General features: G+C 41.8%; 1 protein-coding gene, 1 long non-coding RNA gene and 1 pseudogene across 3 annotated transcripts; 1 reads left to right on the forward strand and 2 right to left on the reverse strand.

Annotated features, from left to right (window-relative positions):
- The first annotated feature begins 1,996 nt into the window (after window positions 1-1,996).
- Window positions 1,997-7,320, forward strand: LOC145655688 (ubiquitin carboxyl-terminal hydrolase 29-like). The gene is made up of 10 exons (XM_081709177.1): window positions 1,997-2,231; window positions 2,413-2,695; window positions 2,787-2,826; window positions 3,048-3,218; window positions 3,466-3,597; window positions 3,720-3,846; window positions 4,005-4,141; window positions 4,568-4,661; window positions 4,790-4,869; window positions 4,988-7,320. The coding sequence occupies exons 4-10, from the start codon at window positions 3,064-3,066 to the stop codon at window positions 5,115-5,117; spliced, it is 855 nt and encodes a 284-aa protein (XP_081565303.1). The 5' UTR covers window positions 1,997-2,231; window positions 2,413-2,695; window positions 2,787-2,826; window positions 3,048-3,063; the 3' UTR covers window positions 5,118-7,320.
- A 1,352-nt stretch (window positions 7,321-8,672) lies between these two features.
- LOC145655697 (homeodomain-interacting protein kinase 1-like) lies at window positions 8,673-14,277 on the reverse strand (annotated as a pseudogene).
- A 735-nt stretch (window positions 14,278-15,012) lies between these two features.
- Window positions 15,013-20,170, reverse strand: LOC145655710 (uncharacterized). 2 transcript variants are annotated; one of them, XR_014121690.1, is made up of 4 exons: window positions 20,113-20,170; window positions 16,544-16,682; window positions 16,054-16,331; window positions 15,013-15,372 (listed from the first exon to the last, which is right to left on the reverse strand). It is a non-coding gene; the product is annotated as an uncharacterized LOC145655710 (long non-coding RNA). The 2 variants fall into 2 exon arrangements; XR_014121689.1 differs by having other exon boundaries at window positions 15,013-16,331.
- Window positions 20,171-23,781: the final 3,611 nt, after the last annotated feature.

Genomic DNA, 23,781 nt, shown 5'->3' on the forward strand with positions numbered 1-23,781 from the left:
ATAGGTAAATAAAGTGTTCTTGTGACATTAGAAATACAAATTTCAAAAGGGGCATTTTTGGCAGCTTAACTGACATAGTTAAGAATTTTAACATTTAAAAAATATATATTAAAAGGAGAATGTTACTTATTTCACTCTGACTGTAAAACAGTGCATATTGTGTTAAATGGGATTTCCATCCCATGTTTTTAAGGCTGCCTTATGTATAAATAAATATGCAAGAATGCAGAGCATGAATAGGTCGGTCTTCCATTCTGTATCACATACCTACCCTTGATAACACCGTGGTAACTGGAAAAAAAAACAACCCTTTTTACTCAGTTGTCACTACTTCCAATAGACTTCACGCTAATCTCATAGAAGTCCACCCCTTTCCGTGTCCTCCGGAAACAGCACTTCCGTTGTGTTGTGACAGGATTTGTTCCTGAAGTTGTATGCGTTTTCTAAATTTGCACCGCATTTCTAAAGTGTGTTACCACTTTGATGAATATGCTTTGTGTATTTGCAGCACGATGGGTTTTCCAGGACACCGTAATTTATGCATGTTTAATTCCATCTTTTATTCACGTACTAAGCCCAACTCTATAGGCTAATATTTATAAAACCGAGATAACCATAGAAACGTCTTCATCTGTGCTTGATACTTTCACGGAAAAACGGAACTGCTGCTTGTCAAGCTTGTTTCATCAGGTTTTATATCATCGTCATGACGTGTTTGAATTGATCCCAGGCATATGCAGTCCTCATCAAAATCCATTCAAGTCCTAGGCTGTGAGTAAGGTAGCTAGCTATGTTCTCTCTCTGGTCACAGTTGGCAAATAAATTATGCATATAGATTGTGGGGAAAACACTTTAGCACGTGTTCTCCAAAGAAGTGTCTTAATATGAGCTATCTAGCTAGTTCCAATGTCAACTGTAATCATAACACTGGGTTTCTCTCTGTGCTCAGGTGTCTTATTCGCATGCCAGTAACATGTTAGCGATATTGCAGTAGTGTGATTTTTTATGTTGCCCGTGATGAAAGGTGACAGCGAATAAAAATCCAAACATTTTTTTTGTTCAGGTCTTTTTAACGGTCATAACCCACACATATTTATCTAACAAAAAAATCAGGTTCCCTAAACTATCCCACATGTCATACTGAAGAAAAAAAAAATCACTTGTTGCTAAGAGATAGTAGAAGCACAGTAATCCTCTACCTGTAAAAATAACTGAACGTTACAACTCTGGCTTTGAATACATTCTTATGGATTCTATTTACAGTGTGGTTATACAATAAAATAAGTTGTACATTAAAATAATTGTAATTATTTACAGGTGCACACGTTTGCCAGAGCGCAAGACTAATTGCGTTTTAAAGTAACAATGCTTATAGATGTATGTCTAGAGAAATTAGGGCGCAAATGTAACTTTGTAGCCAGTTATCTATGATAAAACGTAACCTGTCATATTTGGAACATTTCTCCTTACCACAGGGCGAGACAGTGAGGATTTTAGGAAAAACATTACGCTACCTGAATTTACCAAACTATACTGCGGAAGTTAAAGAATCTTACGTTTGAAACGCATACACACACACACGTAAATAATATTTATTTTCAAGAGGGTGACAACGTATGAGAACTGAGAACTTGCATCAGTAATGACAAAATAATACATATTCAGAACATCTAAGAGTCAAAACTCCGTTTTAAAACAAAACAATGAGGTGCGCTGTATCGCGAATATCAGTTAAAGGACCTGTAAAAACCATATTTGATATTTTACTTAATTCTCTAATCGAGTAGATCACAGATTCGAACAGGATGGGCTGTGTTTGCTCGTGTATGAAGGTATGTATGTTTTTTCCTACACTTTGGGAACGATTTTAAATACGATAATCTGAAAAGGATTAAGATTTATTGTGCATGTCACGGAACGCTTCCACTGGTCACGTGGTATGGCCCGCCGCGTGCACTGGGAGTTCTTCGTTGACTGTCTCGTGCGTAACCTTGCCTATGTTGTTCAGCACACACCTGCATCGGTTTACTCTTGTCATGTTTGTATGTATTTAAACCCTTGTTAGTGTGTGCCTTATTGTCAGTCGTTGATCATGTTCGTGTTCACGGTCACAGTTTGTGTTATACGTGAGTGCCGGTGTCTGTATCGTATGTTAATAATCGTTAATAAACGTCTCCGTGGAGCGAGTCTGTACGTCCTGTTCCTTGACCAGCGGCACTCGGGCCGTTACAGTGCGTAACTAATTAGCATTTTCCTGTTAAAAAAACTAGCGCAAATGCAGATGATTAAAAAGTTTTGTTTTGTTTTGTTTTTTAAATCAAAATGAGATTCTTGTAAGAATACCGAGATATCGCTAAGTCGCGATAATACTTCATATACAAATCAATACGTTTCTACAATGCTTTTCTACAGAAAAAGAAGAAGGAGAAAACGAATAGAAGTTGGTGGAGACACATAATCTCATCCTCCAAAGTGTCTGACTCCTGCGTGGCATTAGATGGTCACGCCGCGAATGTGACCACCTCCACTTCTTGCCCCTCTTCCTCTGAGGGGTCCCTGATCTTCAGTACTGCTTCTTCCTTTTCACCTGTGGACATATCCCACAATGCCTCTTCTACCCAGTCGTGCCTTCCTGGTCAAGCCTCCTCCTCCTCCTCATATGAGTCGCTCAGGACTACAGCAGTGATTGTTCCTGGTTAGAGCTCAGCAGATTTGATCATGTTGTTCAAATGCATAGTCTGTTTTTGGTTAAGGACATTTACTCCAAGTTTCTGTTCTCTATACAGAGGCTGCAGATAAAGATGTGGACTCCGTGCGCATTGAGAGGTGGGTACATTATCAAAATTAATCTTCGTGGCAGAGAAAAGTGTGGCATGGTGGTTACCCAATGGCACTGCCATTGTAACTTCCTTGGGGCATAAAACGAGAAAAAACATCATTGTATTTTTCATTCTTCACACCTTTATCTGTCTAAGGGTTGTTATGTGAACATTTTGTGCATAACTGGCCACTGTGTATTCATCTCTCCCTTCTTTTCTGTCTCTCAGGTTTCCGGCTGTTCTGATGCAAGCAGACACTCGTGTTCAGCCGCAGAATTTATTGGGACAGCTGCTGCACGTCCTCAGGAGTAAAAGGAGGCGTCAGATTGGTCAGGGTGAGGGCCAAGGCCACACCCCCATCCATTCCGCTGTCGAACACCTCAACATTCGGCAGCTCGGGTAAAGACGAGAATACACACCGCGTTTTACTACACAGCCTATTAAGAGTAGATGATTTTACAGTTTACACAGGTGAAGCTCAGTCTTTTTCTCCTATACAAATACAAACATATTGTAATTAAATGAGCAGTAAGTCATTTAGCAGTTCTTCTTCACATTATGAAACAGCCATTATACTGACATGTAGTGGCCTGGATGTTTCAGAGCTTGTGCACTAAATCTATTTTTAACATGGATGACCTGTTAGGTTTCCCAACATTGGGAACAGCTGCTATATGAACGCCACTCTGCAGTGCCTACTGAGTATCTCCTGCTTCTGGAGACCCATCAGAGCTCAGTCATCCTGCTTGACGGATCCTTCTAGTTGCCAGATGCTCAGGTACCCGTTCAGAACCAGAGGCTTCACATGGGTCTAAATGAACTGTTTAATCATGAGTGCTTAAGGAGGTGCTGTGATGCTCAGAGATATAAACCACTTGGTCTCCCTGTTGCTGTGTGTAGATGTTTTTCAGATCTGCAGCAGGCCCGGCTCACCACTTGCAGCACAAAGCAGAAGGTGCAGCTCCTGGGAGCCCTGCTTGAGTGTGTTTCAGCCCGCTGCCCTGCATTCGAAGAGGACTATGAACAGGTCCAGCTAAATGGCCCCCTCAGCCATTCAGAACACATCAGAACCTCACGCAGTACCCTGCAGGAACTGCACACGGCCACCTTTGTTTTCTCACCGTGCTGCTGTTGAAGTCCAGGAGCAAATCCTCCTCTGATGTTCTCCTGTGCTGTCCTCCACAGGATGCTCATGAGTTCCTGATGCTCTGCTTACTGCAGCTGAAAGAGGAGGGAGAGAGACTCAGGGCCTCTTTCTTCTCTTACATCTGCCCTGTGGCAAACTTTGAGTTTCATATCAAGTCTGTGCTCACATGCACCAGGTAATTAGGTATCACTGTTGCATATCTCCTTTGTGTTAATGGACTGGTCTTAACCAGTCTTAACGTGTTTGTTTAAAGTACATTTTCTCACAGAGAGTAGGCGCTTTCTCCGGACATCTCTGTTTAAAGTATTCATGAAAGTTTCATAACATACATAACTTAAATATGAACATTTAAAATGCTCACAAGTTCAGCTTGTATTCATCACATAGCTTTCAAATCTCAGAGAGTGTGTGAGTTTGGGAAAACAACAGACATGGACTGAGCATTCTAAATGTTTTCTGCTCTGATGCTTCACATTAGATAAGATGTTATCTACTTGTAAAACTGAGCATATTAGCATGTGATAACTCGCACTGTATAAGGGATGCAGGAGATTATTTCTGTGCAAATGTTGTAACATTTCTGTTCTCCATTTTGTGAAAGCTGTGGAAAGCAGAGCTGCAGAGTGGATGTTTACAACCACCTCTCTGTAAATCTGAGCCCTGCTACGACTGACAGCCTACACACTTACTTTAAGGTCGGTCACCTCACACACCCTCTTTGGATAAGGCTTCATTACCCTGTTGTAAAGGAGAGAATACAGTTATGACATGCTACCATTTTGATTTTATCACTCTCAATGAAAGGGCCTCTTTCTTTTTTCAGCCAACACTACTGGAGCGTTTTTGTGAGTGTGAAGCAGGCTGCGAGGCAACTGAAGAGGTGGAGTTTTTCACACTGCCACGGTGAGTCTCGTCTGACGTAGATGACCTTAAAGAATGAGTTTTAAACCAGTCCAACACACACACCCTCCTCCACTCACACACACTTCCAGTCCTTAAGTCACTTTTCCTCTTGGAACAGTATTTTCGTCCTCCACCTTAAGCGGTTTGACATGCTGGGCCAAAAGCTCTCAGACGTGATGGACGTCCCGTCCGAGCTGGATCTCTCTGCCCTTCCTGGGGTGGCTTCTCTCAGGCAGCAGTCGAGGTGAGCTCGTACCATCAACCCGTGCCCACATACTTCTCTGTCCACCCATTCCCATTTAGCTACAAAATGCCGACTGAATGGCTTTGTGGTTTGTCCTCAGTGGAGCAGCGGGAACCCAGGACAAACCGCAAGAAATGCAAAATGATAAACTGGGGGAAAACTCCAGTCCCCAGCCAGGTAGAGCTGTGCCATTTTCTTACAGTGGAGTGATAATATGGCTGTGTATTAGTATCTGCCATAATGACTAAGTTCTTTTAACCCATCAGTAGTAAATGAGAGAGGAGAAGGACAGGGAGCTAGAGGACAGCAAGTAAGCCTACCGGTGAGGAGAGAGAGAGACCAAAAAGAAGAGAGATGCAAGCTGAGAGAGACACAGAGACAGAATGAGAGAGAATGAAAGAGGCCTGTTAATACAGAGATGGCGTTCGATCCGTGATGCGTTTTCAGTTAATCGTATGAAAAAAAAGATGTATTTGTTTGTTGCAGGAATGTGCACCCACTGGCACCTACAGACTCCAGGCGGTGGTTTCTCATTTAGGTGACAGCATGGACCATGGTGAGTAATCTGACATTATTTATACACGTGCAGTAGAAACTATTAAATGACTAAGGACCACCGACTACTCCGACAGGCCACTATATCAGTGACACAGCTGAGGGAGAAGGACAGAGCTGGTTGTCATTCAGTGACTTAAAAGTATCAAGAAGCACTGAGCCAGCCATCCTGAAGAGCAGGACAAAAACAGCCTACCTGATTTTCTACGTGCACAGGTAGAATCTCACCTTTCAGACTTGGGAATGTAGGTACCTCAGTCTAGGAGCACTCTAACAGAAACAAGTTTTACAAGCTTTTATATGTAGGGAGTAAATTAGCCTTTACTGTGCCCTGGGACTGCAGGTCTCTTGTGCATGACAGGTGAGTGAGGCCTACTCCCAGCACCGGTTGGCAGGTGCTAACCTTCTTTCTCAGTCCTTTCACCCTTCCCTCTCTGCAAAAGAATTTAAAAAATTTTAACACATTAAAATGAGCCATTTTTTATTCTCCACAAAATAGTAAATGCCCCCTCTGGCGTTCTTGTTAAAACACTTTTTCCATATTTTTAACCCATAGATGTATAACATGAATAATACTATACTTGTCAAGTCAACATATTTAGATGAGGTGTCCTAGTGTCAGTTATTGTCTTCTAATCGCTATTGGAGATGTACAAGTCCCCTTTCTTTATCCCCAACATTGTTCATACTAAAAGATTAATTTATTTTCCAAGTAGCACATGGCAGTGATTAAACACCTATTTACATGGACGTCACTTCCATCGCCACATATGAGAACACTACCAGGGTGCTTCACTGACGGAGGAAGAGCTTCAGTCCTTTTTGAGAAATAACCAACTTGTATTTTAATTTGCAGATGTTAGGAGTGAACCAGCATCTGTCTATAGTTCTTTTAATTGTGAGCACACATATTTAAACCCTTGTTTTGTTGTTGTTTGTCAGTGTTTGACCCCATGTATGCTGCTTTGTTGTGTTTTAAGACTGCCTGTTATGTTCTAAGTAGTGTTAATGCTTAATGTTCTTCGTGTTTGGTTTTGTCTTGTTCTGTATGATAATAAACGTCTGTGGCATCTGAACCGCAGCTCATCTTTGCATCCGGCTTCACGTCACAGGAACACCGACCGTTGAAGGTTGCCTCGAGCCAAGGGAAAGAAGAAAAAGGGGAAGAAGCAGTGTAGCTGCTTCTACCCAACCCATGCAGGAGAATCCTCCATACTTGTGGGAACACTCCCTGTCATCACATCAGGGGAGAGTATCTCTGGAGGATTTTGGGGGGGCCCTGGTGGTGGTCCAGGATCAGATGCTGCAGAGTCCTGCCTACCTTCACTGGATTACCGGGACCCGTACGATTACGACTACCAATATCCAGGGACAGACTCTGCAGGGTCCTACTATCCCCCCACGGACTACCAGGAGGATTACAGCAGGAGTGAGGAGTATGTTGACGTCGGCCTCAGGTCAGACACCGAATCCGACCGCTCTGAGGATCCATCAGTGGAGGTGGAGGAGGCCCGCCATGAGGATCCTTCCTGTGGTTTATAGACCGGGTCAGAGGACTCTGAAAGCGACGAGCCTCCGATGTTAGTGCTTAATGTTCTTCGTGTTTGGTTTCATTTTGTTTTGTGTGTTAATAAACATCTGTCCCATGTGAACCACGGCTCGTCTTTGCATCCTGCCTTGTCTCCCACGTCACAGAACAGCAATTCATCTACACTTCTCACAGATAAAACTATCGCTAATGGCGAAGAATAAACATGTTGCAAAAAAGCAGTAAGAGCTAGTATGCAGAAACAGTGGTGTTAGCGCGAAACAGTTTCAAAAACAGGAGTCTCCTTATGAAGGAAGGAGGTTCTTATGAACCTCTGTATTTTGACAGCAAGTATTGACCATGTGCCATTAAAACCATGCCAGGTATGGTATTAATCCACAAAATAGCACATCAAATCTAATTATTTGGCTAGTACAGGGTTATGCAATATTCCCTCAACTCAGCAAAATGCAACAGCTTGAATTACTTAACTGATTAATAATAATAAAAAATCTTTCCGGACTATAAAAACATAGCTGACCCATTCGAAAGATTAAACATCCAGTGAGTGTGTATCCTGGCATGTTAAGGTAAAAGGCGTCTCCGACTGGAATACATTTAAGCGGTTTCGGGCGCCATCTGGTGGCGACTTGGAGTCCTTATCACGCTCTCATTTCTTTTGTATGGCGGGACAAATGTTTTGTTATCCTACCTATCGAGCAGTCCTACCTAGATTTAATGCACTTATGTACATTAGCATTAGTCCAGGCTTCTGGTGTTTATTTTGGATGCATATATTATAATTAGGCTACTGTGGACATTTGTATTTTGTATAGCTACAGCACCTGTACTTCACACACGTGTAGTAATCAGATCTAGAAAGTTGCCAGCCCTATTAAAACATTAGGTTTATAGTATAATAGTTTCATTAAACAGACAAAGCGTTAATCACAATAATTTGCATGATGATTAATCTTGAACCAAAAATCTCGCCGGGAGCTGTAGTTCTCTTTCCAGACACACACCCAATAAAACTGTGCTTGATCATTTCTTATTGATAGCCACTGACTATAGGATCAATAGAATAGTACAACCAAATAACCTTTAATGTTTTGCTTTACTGTAATACAATTTAGAATTGCGATGTTACCCTTTTAAGAAGAACTGAACACATTGTGACAAGAGCAACTGGATGAAGCTTTATTGACATGCTGGTCAAGGACTCACATCCAATATGTTTAAAATACATTAATTGAGGCCAAGTGCAGCATAAAAAAATATTTTAACTTCACACAGAACCAAAACCATCAACATCAAAATATAAATGTATAAAAATATGGGTATTGTTAAAAAAAATGTTAAAAATGGGGCCTCCCACAGAAAGGCATGGCACAGTCAGCGACTTCAATTCAAAGTTTTTTATTCAAAGTAAAAAAAAACAAAAACAAAAAAACACTTGGGCAGGTTGGTGGCGCTCTACACGAACTTGGGCAGACACTTGGGGCTGAGCGGGATGTATGTGGACATGTCGGAGTGCTGCGCCGTCACGCAGCTCATGACGTTCGCCCGCCGCAGCTGGGAGTTGGGGCCAAGGAAGGGAAGGAAGGGTTAAACAACAAGATGAGTGACGGCAAGGAAAGTGTTAGGAAGGATTTCATAATGGCTTTAAAAAGACGAGGCGAGGGCACCTGGTGGGCTGGACTTTGGTGTCATCTTCGTCCTCCGAGTCGCTGGAGATGATGATGACGCTCATAGCTGGGCTGGGCGTGTCAGAGATGATAATGGGCTCCGATGCGTCGCCCATGCCATGCACGGGGGAGGACACAGGTCTGGCACAGGGTCAGAGGAGCACGTCAACACTCTCAACACACACTGCACACTCGAGTGAACACACACAACCTATCACCAAAGTGTGATGGCACAGAGCCATCCAGCACTTGTTACAACAGTTGTACCCACTATGCAGACCCACACACTAGACCAGTAGGTCTCGAGTCCTGTTCTAGGGTTCCCTTGCACTGAATTAGTGTGGAGTTTTAGCGCTAATGCCAACCATTAAAAAGTGCAATAAGAAGCAGGGAGTACCTAGCCCGGCTCTCTGCTTGGCGATCTTTTGACCTCTTGAACCCGCCCTGCTGTGCCGGTTGTCCCACCTGGCTGTGCTGGGCGAGCCAGCTGCTGAAGGTGTCATTGAGGTTGGCAGCTGTGCTGGCCCCGCCCCCCGCCCCACCCCCACTGCCAAACAGGCTCTTGCTGCCATCACACCCTGTGCACTGCCGATTGCAGATCTCCATTTTCTGGAAGCAAGATTTCACACTGCAGCGAGAGAGAGAGAGAGAGAGAGAGAGACATGGGCGGGGGGCAAGTTACAGTACTACCATTTGGATTTGTAAATTAAGATGGTGTTCCTTAATTTTTTTTAAAAACTGTGACATGTAGATTGGAAGGCCTGGAACAACTCACTGGGCACTTTGAGGGAACTGGAGGAGGTGGCTCATGGTGACAAACGGGTGCTTCAGGGCCTTCATCGGCGTGATCCGTTTGTCAGCGTCCAGCGTGAGCATCTTGTTCAGCAGGTCGATGAACTCCCGCCGGTCTGCCTTCTCCGCCGAGACGTCTGCGCCTTCCAGACTGGTCGCATTGACCTGCGTGAGAGACCCAGGGGTGAGTCATATTAAACACCAGCAGAGGGCACCGATCCACCTAAGACGCAGCAAGTTCTGCAGCAAGTTACTATGCATTGCTCTGCCTTTCGTAGATGCCGTTCTCCAGAGCGATTCATGTGCGTTCCTCATTATAACGGCACGAACGCTCGACCTTTGAGCTAGCACCTTGCTCAACCTGCTCTACAACGTGAGCCGTGGAAGCTGTTTCTCACGTTCTTCAAATTCACATCACAACAGTAAAGCAATGCGTACAGTTATGTGCACAAAAGCCAAAATAACCTGCATCATGTCGTCAAGACAGGTGAAAATGTACTTCCGTGTCTCTTTGGACTTGATGCCATGCTCTGCCTCATGCTCTGAAGGCGTCTGGAGAAAGGAAAGAAAAAAAATCAACCATTCAGCTCCACCATAAAGTTACATGACATCATTAAGTTACATCCCTTATGAAACAAACACATGGTATTTGGCATTTAAAGACTGGCAAACCTTGAGTCTCCACAGGGGGCAGCTGGAGTCAGGGCTCCTGTGGAAATAATAGTTGCTCTTGGTCCCTGCGCTCAGCAGGTACTCTGCTGGTAGGCCCTGCGTCTGGGAGATGTAACGGATCTGCAGAGACACCACACGGCAAGAGGATTACGACTTTATTTTGTGTTCATCCTTCCATTTTCAAAATGCATGTATAAAAAAAAAAAGAAAAGAAAAACAGGCCATAGAAACTCTTATTTATATTATTCCTAAAAATAAGCTAGCCAAAGCAGTAGCTAAAAGCTCAAACCATACATTCACTCTCTTCCTTGCTAGCCATTATGGACTCCCTAACAAACTGCATAGTTAGAAGAACGGCCATTTCCATTAGCAACACTACGCCACTCTTTTCACAAACAAGATTTACGTCTTCATCACACAGTGAGAAAAGTGTGAAAAGAAAGTGAAAGAACCGACCCCAAATCAGCGAAATTCTACAGAGCTCCGTGAATCCAAGCCCAAGATGCGTGAAAAAGACTAGGCACAGCTCAAAGGCCCGTGTGCTTACCTGATCATATTCAGAGGCTCCCGGATACAGGGGGGAGCCCAGAAACAGCTCGGCGATGACACAGCCCAGCGACCACATATCCACGGCCTCGCAGAAAGGGAGACCCAGGATGATCTCAGGTGACCTAGACCAAAAACACAGATATCGCCATCATGAAATCAGTCTCGGCTGATTCCCTAGTTTGTGGTGATTCGGCGGCAATTGCTTTAACACAAAGGGTGCTGAATTCATTCATGAAAATGTAAAAGATTTAAATAGTATTTTGTTGATGAGTCCAGGTTTTTTTTTCCCCCCTACACACCACTTTACATTACACACCCACTATTCTAACATGGAACTATATGCAAAAATGCACTGACACTACAATGATGTTCTGTTTTCCATTAAGTAAATACAGAGTATCAATGCAGTTAAACACTGTTACTCAGTAAACAACACTGTTAATTAATGGTATAGCTACAATGCAACAGCAGTTTTGTATAGACATGACCAATACTAATATTACCAAAGCCTGCAACTCGGAGCATCCTAACTAATCTCAGACACTGAAGAGGGTTCATCAGGTATTTTGCTAAATAACAGCACTCACATGAATCACTAAAATTAAATCACTTATAAATCAAATATGAATCAGTCGTGCTCCAGTTAACTGTAATGCTTATCACGATTTTAATGTGTAGCAGGGTCATCGCAACTGCCAAAATGTGCAGCTCTACTCTAAAGCACACTCGAGTGCAACAAGTGCACACTTATTTCTAACACGCCTCAGCACGTGTCTCTCACCGGTAGTATCTGGTCTGCAGGTAGCTGGAGCACACGGCCTCGGAGACGTGGCTAGCCGAGCCGAAGTCGATGACTTTGACCCTGTACGGCTGCCTGACGGGGTCCACCAGCATGATGTTTTCGGGCTTGAGGTCGGTGTGGATCAGGCCCAGGCTCTTCAGCTTCATGAGCGCTTTGGCGACCTGCTGCAGCACGGGCCGGACGCACTTCAACAGAAGCGGGCTGAACATGCTGTCCTTCAGGAAGTCGTAGAGGCTCTGCCCCAGCATCTCGAACACCAGGCACATGTGCTTCTTGTGCTGGAAGCACTCATACGCACGCACGAAGTTGAACTCGTCTGCGTTCTCCCTGCTCAGCCGTCTCAGGATGCTCACCTGAGGAGGAGCAAATGAGGAAAGACAGATTTAATTTTTCTGCACTTTTTTTTTTAATACACATCCAAACAGGTATGGCTTATGCAATTGTAGCTAAGCCTTCTTTTTATAGTAAGCTTCAAGCTGTCGATGTGTTATCTGAACTAGTTCCTACTGATGCTTTGAAAATTAGAACTAGTGTGCTGATACCAAACACAAGTGTTTTTGTGCTACCCTGGCTGTATACAGATTCCACAGTGTGAGTTAGCACATCTGATACCAACAAACAGAATCGGGGCTACAGCTGATTCCATATCAAAAGCTCCAAAAAAGCAGGCAAAACTTTCCCACCTCGATCTGACCCTGTCGAGCAAAGAATGGATGGTTTTTCAGTATCTTGATGGCAACCATTTCATTGGTGTCCTTCTAGGAGCATTTGGCCACCTGGCCAAAACTTCCACAACCAAGGTAGTGCAGAACCTCGTAGCTGTTGGAGGCAGAGCAGAGGATTTCATTCTGCACCAGCTGGTATTCGCAATCACTTATCGATTTGCTGCTATCTGCGGTACAACCGGAGTACGCAATGGACTGGGTGGAAGAGGTGGTTGTTCCGCTCCTGGCCACGCGCTTGGACAATGAAGGGGTGTAGAGATCCTCCAGGATCTGTACGCTGTCGCTGCTGTGTTCCCCTTCTCTCTTCCTCTTCAGGCTGCACCGCTTCTGACGGGCGTCTTCTCCCCGCTGGCTGGACGACGACGCAGCCTTGTCTGAGGCTCCAGAGGGGGAAAAGACCAGGGCAGGTAAGCCATCGGTTGAACTGAACCCTGGATCCGAGGGCCAGGGCGTCCCCGGCCGAATCCGAGGACCAGGACTCCGCAGGTAGTAATTGCTCTCGAATTTTACTTTCTTGGCGATCCCACTGGAGGAATCTGAAGGGGAAGAGAATATTCCTTTAGGGAAAGATGAAAACAGGGCCACTAACCAAAGGAATGCTATGCAGATCTAGTTAGGGGCTATATTCAAAATTAAAACTAAAACAGCAGATTAAAAAACAACAACAACAAAACACGATCTATGATTTAGCTAACGCTAGCTAGCTAACGCTAACGCTAACCGCTAGTTAACTTCATAACTTACCCTCAGTGTTGATTATTTTCCCACCTTTAACCTTACGGAAAGAAGGCTCAAGAAAACCGAACGGATATAATTCATGATCATCCATGTTGTGCTGTGGTTCTTAATTTAAAGAATTGAAATTATTAGCACGCTATATCGACCGGAGTGAGAAGATTTCCACCAAATATCAATTCGCTACTCTACGGACTCTTCGTTCCATGGCAACAAGGTGACATGGACAGGTGTAACGTCATAAAATGGAATTTCAAGTGCACGTATTGAACCTCGCCAGTAGACAAGATAAAAGCTCACATTTATTTTACTCTTTGTCCAGACATAATCAAAACTAGTGTCTGCTTGTCCGCCTGCTGCACCTACGGGCCCAAACTGGCAGACTCATATAAATCACTTGATAGCATCGAATATTAAGTACTACATTTATCAACATAACATTTCTTAGGACTAATACATCTACCTGCTTACCGATTTCAGCCGTCTACATGCATCCGTTCTCCAGAATCCCACGCTAAATATTTCGTGCTTTTCTGGTAAATTTCCACAACAATCGTGCCTGTCATTTTAAATGGCATTTTAAAACATGCTTCCAGTATAAGATAACTTCAGATTTTGTCAAAGAAAATTCAATTACATAAAAAGTGGGGTGGGTGACTATTATTTACTTCATATGTTTCCTGGGCAAGTGGCGTGATTGGCAGGTGTTTCAACAAATGGAGGAGGTTTAGATGAAAACGTAGACCCTTCACTTGTCTTATTTAGTTCTCCTTTTAACCGTTTAAAGGTCCGCGTGCTGTCAATCAGCTTCCCATTTATTATAAGAATGATTTGAACGCCAATACTTTTGGACATCATGGAAAGGAAGAGGCTTATTTGAGCTGAAGTTTATGTGGAGTTGTTTGGGAGCTTCTAGCATGGACTAGCTACAATGTATAAAGTATACTATTTCTTTACAGTATTATGGTATAGATTCTGTGGATTCCATATATACATTCAATGTAAAATGTTGCCCAGTTATGTCAGAAATAGCAAACAAAAACCACAGGCTCCAAGTTACTGAAAGAGAAGTATTAAATGAGGTCCTGGTAGAACATACGTGCAAGTTTGTCAGACATGTTCATGAGGAGTTTAACTGAAGCAAAATCCTCATCACACACCCAAGGAGTCAAAGCCTGCAAAATCCCCAAGTAGCAAGACTGCATCCAGGTAGCACTTGCTGATGGAAAGCAAAAAAATAGTGCTGTATCCTGCTCTGTGCCTCATCCACTGTACCAGTCTCTTAGTATTGGACTTAGTGTGTTTAATCAATCTTTGACTGTGCTGATTACATTTATGTCATTTAGCTGACACTTTTATTCAAAGCGACAATTATGACTGAGTACGATTTGAGCAATTGAGGGTTAAGGGTTTTGCGCGGGGGCCCAACAGTGGCAACGTGGCAGTGAACCAGCAATCTTCCGAGAACAAGTCAAGTACCTTAACTGCTGAACTACCACTGCCTGTGTTTATATATTGTACAATTAAAGATTTTGCAGTTACTTGGATTTTGTCAATATAGCAACATGCCCTCAGTCCAGCAGAACAGGAAATCTGAAACCTCATAAATTACCCGTTTCAATTTTTGTTTTCTATTTTAAACACACACAATCCCAAAAAAGATTTCTCTGTAGTAATACAGTTCACTACTATAGTTATAGAATTAGCTCCAATTAGCCTACAATATCCCTTTAAATTAAGCCAAAATTCAAAGTCTGAGGTGAAGATCCTATAAAGGTTACATAAGAGCTTGATGTTACATGTGTTTTGAACAAATACTGCCACTAAGTTCCAAAGAACTATTTTTTATAGTTATACCTCCCATGGAATTCAAAATACAACAATCAACTTGTTAAACACATTAATCACACATTGCATTTGAGATACATTTAATACAGTTTGTTAGTCTGTTTGTAAAAAACACTATTTTTTTAAAAAAATGAAGGCATTAAAACAAACAATAAGCCCAGAAACTACAATAATCAAGTTCAATAATCGAGCTGATGTTCAATGTCCGAATCCCTCATGTCTCTCCGTGGTAAGGAGGTAAGGATACAGGCTTTCCTCTGGCCGAGCGAGTAGGCCACGGGCCAATGGTAGGGCTGGTCAGGGAGCTGGTGACGAAGGGAGCTGCTTCCTGATCTATCGTGGGATGACATCACAGACTGCTGGACCTGTAGGAGGAGCCAAAACAAAAAAAAGGGCACCAAGATATCGATAGGTATGTCAATATTCCCAGGCCCCAGCTAAACTACTGCCCAACATTGGAAACCTATTATAGCGTGTAATTATTATGAACCTATTATAGCGTCTAGATTCCACTATTACTGCCTCGTAGTAGCAGGGCTCTGCTGTACTATAAATGTGTTTCTGTCTTCTACTAAAAGTCTCTTTTGGCAGTGTAATTTATTTTGGTCAAATGGCTGCATGACCGTTTTCAAAACAAATTTATAGAGGTGTTGGTGAGGTGATCCTTCCTGAGTTCCCCGGCCAGCAGAGCATGAATGACCTGAGTGGGCGAGCAGCTCTGCACCATGGCACCGAGCGCAAGGTCCTTGTCCTCCCTGATGAAGAGGTTGCTTTCGCCCGCCTTGTGCGGCAGCATGCAGGCAACCAACTCCGCCTTGGCGTCCATGGCCCTCCACAGGTCGGTGGACATGTGCGCCAGTGTTGTCATGGAAGCACGCGACACCATGGAGCTCAGATTCTTCAACTGAGACAGTGGACATGGGGCTCAGGTGTTCAGGCACTCCATGGGGATGTGCCTGTTTAAACACGCCGATCGGACTCATCCGATATGTGGCAGATTTACTTGGTGTGTCAGAGAAGGAAAAGCATCAGTTTGTACTACCTACCATGTTTAAGGACAAGATATTCCTCGCTAGAACATTCCAAATTGACTCTTCATCAAGTTAGAACCATTTTGGTCACAAAACAGAGCAATTCCAGCTCGGACAGCAAAATGCGAAGCTCCTTTTTGGGCCATTGTTTATATGATTTGATTAGAGAATCTTTTGTCCCTGAGAGGGCCCCTCTGGACCACAGTCAGGCACACATCGTGGAGCTTGGGAAGCAGGATGTCGGTGTGGTTCTGGGCCAGAGACTGCACCAGAGTCAAGCTCCCCTTCTTCTTCTCCCTAAAACAGCGTTAGAACACGGTGTACATACCTGGTGTTATGATATCGGTAATGCTAAACAGGTTTCATTAATAAAATAAACTTTTAAAAACACAGAAACAAATGTATTCGCTGTCAGGGTGACCCTCACTAATTTTTATATTTATTTTTCCAAAGCATGCCATTTGTGTATTTTTAGGTATGCTCTGTAATTATAGCTCTTTGCCACCTGCCTGAAGTGGGGCCGCTCTTCTCTGACAGCAGCCTGTGGGCCGCGGATCCTTCGCTCTCTCTGGGGCTCATCCAGTGGTGGGAAATGGCTCACAGAGGAAGCATCTGCCTCAGAGTGGGAGCTACTCTGGCTTTTCCTCAGGAGATCAAATCAAAAATCAAAATCAAAAGTTATTTATATAGCGCTTTTTAGAACAGATGTCACAAAGCACCTTTACAAATGTCCAAGTCCAAGCCACCAGTGAGCAAGCCAAGGCTGACAGTGGCAAGAAAAACCCCACTAGAGCATGAGGAAGAAACCTTGAGAGGAACTAAAACTAAACGGTGGGCCCATCCTCCTCTGGCTGACAACAGTCACCACAATAATAACAATTTAAAGAGAAAAATATCATTATAAAATGAAAAAACAAGTAAAGTGTCTTGGTACAAGTAAAGAACCTGCACCTTTCGATCTAAGCAGACATGGTGGTTTATAATGAACTAAGAGTTCTCTAAGGAACTGTGGAGCAAGACCATTCAATGCTTTGTAGGTAATTAGAAGTATTTTATAATCAATATGAAATTTTATTGGGAGCCAATGTAAAGTATCTTAGATAGCCGTGATGGATTCAGATTTTGTCGTTCTAGTGAGCACTCTGCCTGCTGCATTTTGAACTAGCTGGAGCTTGTTTAACCACTTTGTAGTACAGCCTAATAGTAGGGCATTACAATAGTCCAATCTTGAAGTAATAAATGCATGGACTAGCTTTTCTGCATCATGTGAGGAGAGCATGTTTCTAATCTTAGAAATGTTCCTAAAGTGGAGAAAGGCCTTCCTAGAAATATTATTTACATGAGCTTCGAACGAGAGACTGGGATCCATGATACCTCCAAGATCTTTATCTGTTAGGGAAGATGTGACTGTGATTTCACTGAGGTTCATTGAGTAATTAGAGGATCTAGCTGTCTCTGTGTCTAATAGAAGCACCTCTGTTTTGTCAGGATTAAGTGAGAGAAAGTTTCTCAACATCCTTTATGCATTCGGTTCTGATTCAGATATGCGCTTAGCTGCTGAACTACAGCTTTTTCTAGGATCTTGGAAATAAATGGTAGGTTTGAGATCGGTCTGTAGTTTGACAGCTGACATGGGTTGAGGTTAGATTTTTTGAGAAGTGGTCTGATTACTTCAAATTTGAATGATTTAGTAACGTAGCCAATATTTAAGGATTAGTTTATTAAATTTAGTAAAGGTTCAATAACTTCAGGTAGAATTTCTTTAAGAAAGTGTGTGGGCAGTGAATCTAGTAAGCACTGGAGGACTTTGAGCGCGACATCAGATATGCAATTTCTGGCTCTTGGATAGGTGTAAAGGATTCAAAAGTCATTTTTGGCTTGGTTGTTCTTGGTTGTACCTAAGTAGTTGCCCGATGTCATATTAATGCTCTTAACGTTATCTCTAATGTGCTTTATTTTCTCATTGTAGAAATTCATGAACTCCTTACTACTATGGTGGTGATGTAATCTGAGCATTGGTGTCAATCTTATTCTTAGTTAGATGGGCAATTGTACTAAAATGAAATCTAGGATTATTTTTTTCTTTTTCTATTTGGTTTGAGAGATAAGCTGTTCGAGCGGTAATAAGTGCTTTTCTAAACTTGAGAAGGTTCTCCTTCCATGCAAGCCGGAAGACTACAAGCTTAGTGTGGTGCCATTTACATTCAATTTTTTATTTAAAATGTGAAAGTGTTTTGATTTAAATTGCAAATGTGGTCATTATACCAAGGTACCAATTTTTTGTCCCTAATGTTTTTATTCTTAAGTGGGGCAACATCATTAAGTGTGCAGCAGAATACTGATTCTAAGCATTCAGTTATTTGATGAAGTTCTGTGGCGTTTGAGGGCATCCTAGTCACAAATAGTATGTCTGGGAGACTGCCAATGTCATGTTATGGCCCCACCCCCTCCTCAAACGTCTTGGTTTGTGTGTGTTCATCCGTGTTGCCATGTCCTCTCGTGTTGTCCACCTGTTCTGCATTATGTGTAATCGTCTTTAATGTATATACATCTCCTGTGTCGTAGTGTGTTTGTTGATGTTTAAGGTGTACAGAGCATGTGGGTTGTTTTATGTATCATTCGTGTGTGTAATAAACGTCTGGTTAATCGTGCCTCTTCCCCGCATCCTGTTTACCTCGAGACGTTACAGAAACACCAACCGAAGAAGGATGCCTGGGAAGGGTAGGAAGAAGGGGAGGAAGGGGAGTAGACACACTTCCCCAGCTCGTGCATGCAATTCCCCCGTGTTCTTGGCTACCCTGCTGACTCCCACAATACGGGAGTGTGGTCCTGGGACGGAAGTGGAGGAGTCACAAGGGACTACGTCCGACTACCGTGACTGGTATAATGATTTCCAGTCCTCGGAGTTGTGTGCAGCAGAATACTGATTCTAAGCATTCAGTTATTTGACCAAGTTCTGTAGGGTGTGAGGGCATCCTAGTCGCAAATTATATGTCTGGTAGTTTGCCAATAAAACCAGGTGCAGTGGCTGATGTGATTGTGCGTACATAGTTCAAATGAAATTAAGGAATGGTCTGAGATGGAGTAGTATAACTACATCTACACCATAGCTCAGTACTAAGTCAGGCGTATGTCCACCAGAGTGTATGGGTTCTGTTATACATTGGGTAAAACGAACTGATTCTAATATAGAACTAAAGGCCCATCAGAGGGTCTTGGCCACTATCAAAGTGAATATTGTTGAAATCACCAACAAAAATGTAAAGGAAATCTGCAAATTCCTTAATAAATTCTGAGTAGCGTCCTGGTGGCCTGTAGATGCCTGGAAGAGGCTGGGTGGGCTTTTTATCGCTGGCTACATGATTTATGCTAGTAAAAATAATTTCAAAGGCTTTCTGGTTTATGCTTAATGTGTCAATAGAAATAACTGCAATGTCACCTCCACGGCTAGTTAGACGAGGGTGGTGTACATAGCTGTAGCCAGAAGGACACGCTGCATTTAAAGCTATGTACTCGTTTGGCTTGATCCAGGTTTCTGTTAGGAAAAGTACATTACATCTATGATCTGTTAGTATTTCAGTTATCATGAGCATTTTAGACGCTGATGATCTAACATTTAGCAAACCCAGCTTTAGATAAAAGGAGTTTTCTGTGAATCAGTTACTTTAATACTAATTATGTTATTAAGAGCATACTACAGCATCGGACATCGCCTTCGCTAATTGACACACCTCTTCAATATTATTTTTAGTAATCTCTGACTGACGAAGGCGTATATCGTTAGCTCCTACGTGAATAACTATCTTAGAAAACCCATGCTTGCCTAAAACCTTAACACTACCTGCAACATCTGGCGCCCTGGCACCTGCTATACAGCCAACTGTTGCTGCTGGTCTCCCTAAAGGCCTGCTAATTTCACGTGTCGCAAAATAAAGTCCCCTATAACCAGAGCACTTCTAGCGCTTGAGTCTTCTCCGTCAGACTAGCAATTCAACTACACTTCTCACAGATAAAACTATCGCTAACGACGAAGAATAAACATGTTGCAAAAAGCTAAATGTTAACGTTACTTACGTTTCTGGTAGTTCCTTAGATGTAGTTTGTGATGATAAAGTAGTTCGATGGAAGTTGCCACCATACCTGGTATGGTATTAATCCACAAAATAGCACATCAAATCGAATTATTTGGCTAGTACAGGGTTATGCAATATTCCCTCAACTCAGCAAAATGCAACAGCTTGAATTACTTAACTGATTAATAATAATAAAAAATCTTTCCTGACTATAAAAATATAGCTTACCCATTCGAAAGATTAAACATCCAGTGAGTGTGTATCCTGGCATGTTAAGGTAAAAGGCATCTCCGACTGGAATACATTTAAGCGGTTTCGGGCGCCATCTGGTGGCGACTTGGAGTCCTTATCACGCTCTCATTTCTTTTATATGGCGGGACAAGTGTTTTGTTATCCTACCTATCGAGCAGTCCTACATAGATTTAATGCACTTATGTACATTAGCATTAGTCCAGGCTTCTGGTGTTTATTTTGGATGTATATATTATAATTAGGCTACTGTGGACATTTTCTATTTTGTAAAGCTACAGCACCTGTACTTCACACACGTGTAGTAATCAGATCTAGAAAGTTGCCAGCCCTGTTAAAATATTAGGTTTATAGTATAATAGTTTCATTAAACAGACAAAGCGTTAATCACAATCATTTGCATGATGATTAATCTTGAACCAAAAATCTCACCGGGAGCTGTAGTTCTCTTTCCAGACACACACCCAATAAAACTGTGCTTGATCATTTCTTGTTGATAGCCACTGACTATAGGATCAATAGAATAGTACAACCAAATAATCTTTAATGTTTTGCTTTACTGTAATACAATTTAGAATTGCGATGTTACCCTTTTAAGAAGAACTGAACACACTGTGATAAGAGCAACTGGATGTAGCTTTATTGACATGCTGGTCAAGGACTCACATCTAATATGTTTAAAATACATCAATTGAGGCCAAATGCAGCATAAAAACTTTTTTAATTTATACAGAACCAAAACAATCAACATTAAAATATATAAAATATATAATGTATAAAAATATGGGTATTGTTAAAAAAAAACAAAAAAGAACTAACCCTAACCCTAACTGTACGCTAACCAAACCCTAATCCTAACCCTAAACCAGTAGCACAGATGTGTGTCCCAATTTGTCTGGGACAGCAAGAGATAGATAGATAGATAGATAGATAGATAGATAGATAGATAGATAGATAGATAGATAGAGAGATAGAGAGATAGATAGATAGATAGATAGATAGATAGATAGATAGATAGATAGATAGATAGAGCTACTTGAAAAGAAATGTGAGCTATGTCCTATTTTCCTTTCTTTACTGCAACACTATCATGGGACCCAATGTTAATGCCTTTCTTTTGTTCCACTTTCCCACTGTTCACTTTACTATGTTGTGAGATGCTATGAAAGGAAAAATAAAACATGCCACAACTACTGTACGCATAATAAAGCACAAATAGAACATGAAAGTCCAAGCTATTGTGATCTTTGGCGTCCCAAGAGCTCGTCTGCGACTGCCTCTTGCCGTAGTTGTGACAAGTCACCACAAGAGGTCTCTGTTAAAGCAAACACACAAAAAAGACAGGTCTTCTGTGACCTACGGCATTAATTCTGCTTACTCCAGATACAAAAACAAGTATACAATTTTGCAAAAGGTGCAGTCTTGTATGTGAGATTTGTTTATAGATCTGGGAAATGTCAAAGTATATGTATCCATACCCTGCCTGTTCAGACACAGAACAAATGTGTAAATATAATAGATAAATGCATTTATTATAATAATTTTAACAGAATTCAATACATATATTTTGCATAATTGATGAGAGAAACATTATCAAATAAAACCAAGACAAACAGCTGGAAAAGAATCGCGAAGATCCCTTTTTTAAGTGCACACTGTTCAAGTTCAAGTTTGGTTTATTCGTCACATACATAGTCATACACAGTATAACTGTTTGCACAGACAGCAGTGCGAGCCACTGCTAACCAGACTGGATCTGCTTCTCCAGAAAGTTGGTTATTTCAGTGATCAGTAACATATAATTTTCTAATTTAAGGCATATGTTTTGAACAGTTTGCATACTTTTAGGGCACGCACACTGGCTTTGAAAATTACGTGAACTGGCTTTGATGTGGTATGAATGAACAAACAGAAATAAAATGGATCATTAACAATGCATTGGTCAAGGAATGTGCAGTCATGCAACCCGCAGTCCCTCGCTCGCCCTTGGCCAAAACTAGTCGAGGAATAGCAAAGCCATTCCTGATACGGTAGGCTTGGAAAAAACTCCAGTTGTTTCTGCACAGTCCGAGTTCACTACGTCTCAGCGCCACCGAACCAGAGACAGTAAATCCCCTGGCACTGCAGGTACACGGGCATCTCGTCGTTCACGGAAAAAGCAGGATGTGGTTACTTTACAAGTTTTATCACACTAGGTTCTTGTCCGTTATCACACTTTGGGCCCTTAACACTTTTCAGTGCATTCCACATCTGAGAGTGGTGTTGGGGAGGGGTGGATTGTAATTTACAGCTTTTATCTGAAAACCATTTCTTTTTTTCACACCTACACTTCTTTCTTAAAGCCGTGTTTTACGGTACTTCACTCCTTTAGTTCACAGTCGTAATTGTAAGCGATACATCTAAAAACTTTTGTCAAGACCTCTGAACGAACATGGACATGGCTCATCCGTTTTGAACAGGTAAGCAATTCAGTAATGCTTAACTAATTCATGCTATACTTTATATTAGTATAAGTTACTAAAAAGGCTAAAGTGTATCTAGTTATTTATTTAGCTAATGGTTGAAATAATTTATCATGCACTGTATGATTTAACTCGGTAGGGCTTAGCGTCATAATTAATTTTTAGGTCTAGATAAAACATACATCTTAACAAACGATCATTACATATTATGTACATTATGTACGTATCTATTCTTTTTGCGAGCTAGGAAAGGATATTATCTTTATTCTGATTATTTTTGATCAATATCAAATATGACCATTGTGTTTTAGAGTACGTTAAACATTTTGATTGACTGAAACTCGATGGCTATTCTTATTCTCATGGCTAGCTATACAGAAAAACTTTAACTTCGAAGTAGGTAATTCTATTTACTTAAATGAATCATTAAATGATGTAACATCTATTTGTTCTGGTAAAGAAGATACCATCATGATGATCTTTTTATGCTCACGGTTTATAATTCTATTTTATGTATCTCCATAGGTTCACACGATCACGAGTTCCTTGTTCCTGATAACATTGTATGGTGTTATACATGTTGGCAACCTCTGTATGATGAGCTGATGAACAAAATAAACCCGAGTTACAATTTTTTTCAGTTTTAAAGGCCACTAAAGTCTTTTGCAGCTCCTCTTCATAAAAGATCCCATCTATATTTTCCCCATCAAAATCCCGTAATTTGTATACAGGAGGGTCTCTCCTTAGACATTCAGAAACGGTAAAATATTCATCCATAAAGTGATTCATCCTGCTCGTACCCTTTCTCAAAATGTCTTTTTAATCGTGACATTCTGATGGTATCACCGAGTCTAAACTTCAATCTTAGTTTTTCCACCTTTTTCGGTTGAAACAACCCATACAAGGTTTTAAACACTGTGAAGGAATTTCCTTCGTTCACTTCAACGGGTTTCATTTGA

Source organism: Electrophorus electricus, unplaced genomic scaffold (assembly GCF_041902795.1).
Source record: "Electrophorus electricus isolate QZ-2024a unplaced genomic scaffold, ASM4190279v1 Scaffold32, whole genome shotgun sequence".
NCBI classification, from domain to species: domain Eukaryota; kingdom Metazoa; phylum Chordata; class Actinopteri; order Gymnotiformes; family Gymnotidae; genus Electrophorus; species Electrophorus electricus.

Coding starts and splice junctions, on each gene's coding strand:
- LOC145655688 (XM_081709177.1), top strand. CDS start 3,064: ATGCAAGCAGACACTCGTGTTCAGCCGCAGAATTTATTGGGACAGCTG. Junction 3,219..3,465: donor CTCAACATTCGGCAGCTCGG/GTAAAGACGAGA, acceptor ATGACCTGTTAG/GTTTCCCAACATTGGGAACA. Junction 3,598..3,719: donor TCTAGTTGCCAGATGCTCAG/GTACCCGTTCAG, acceptor TGCTGTGTGTAG/ATGTTTTTCAGATCTGCAGC.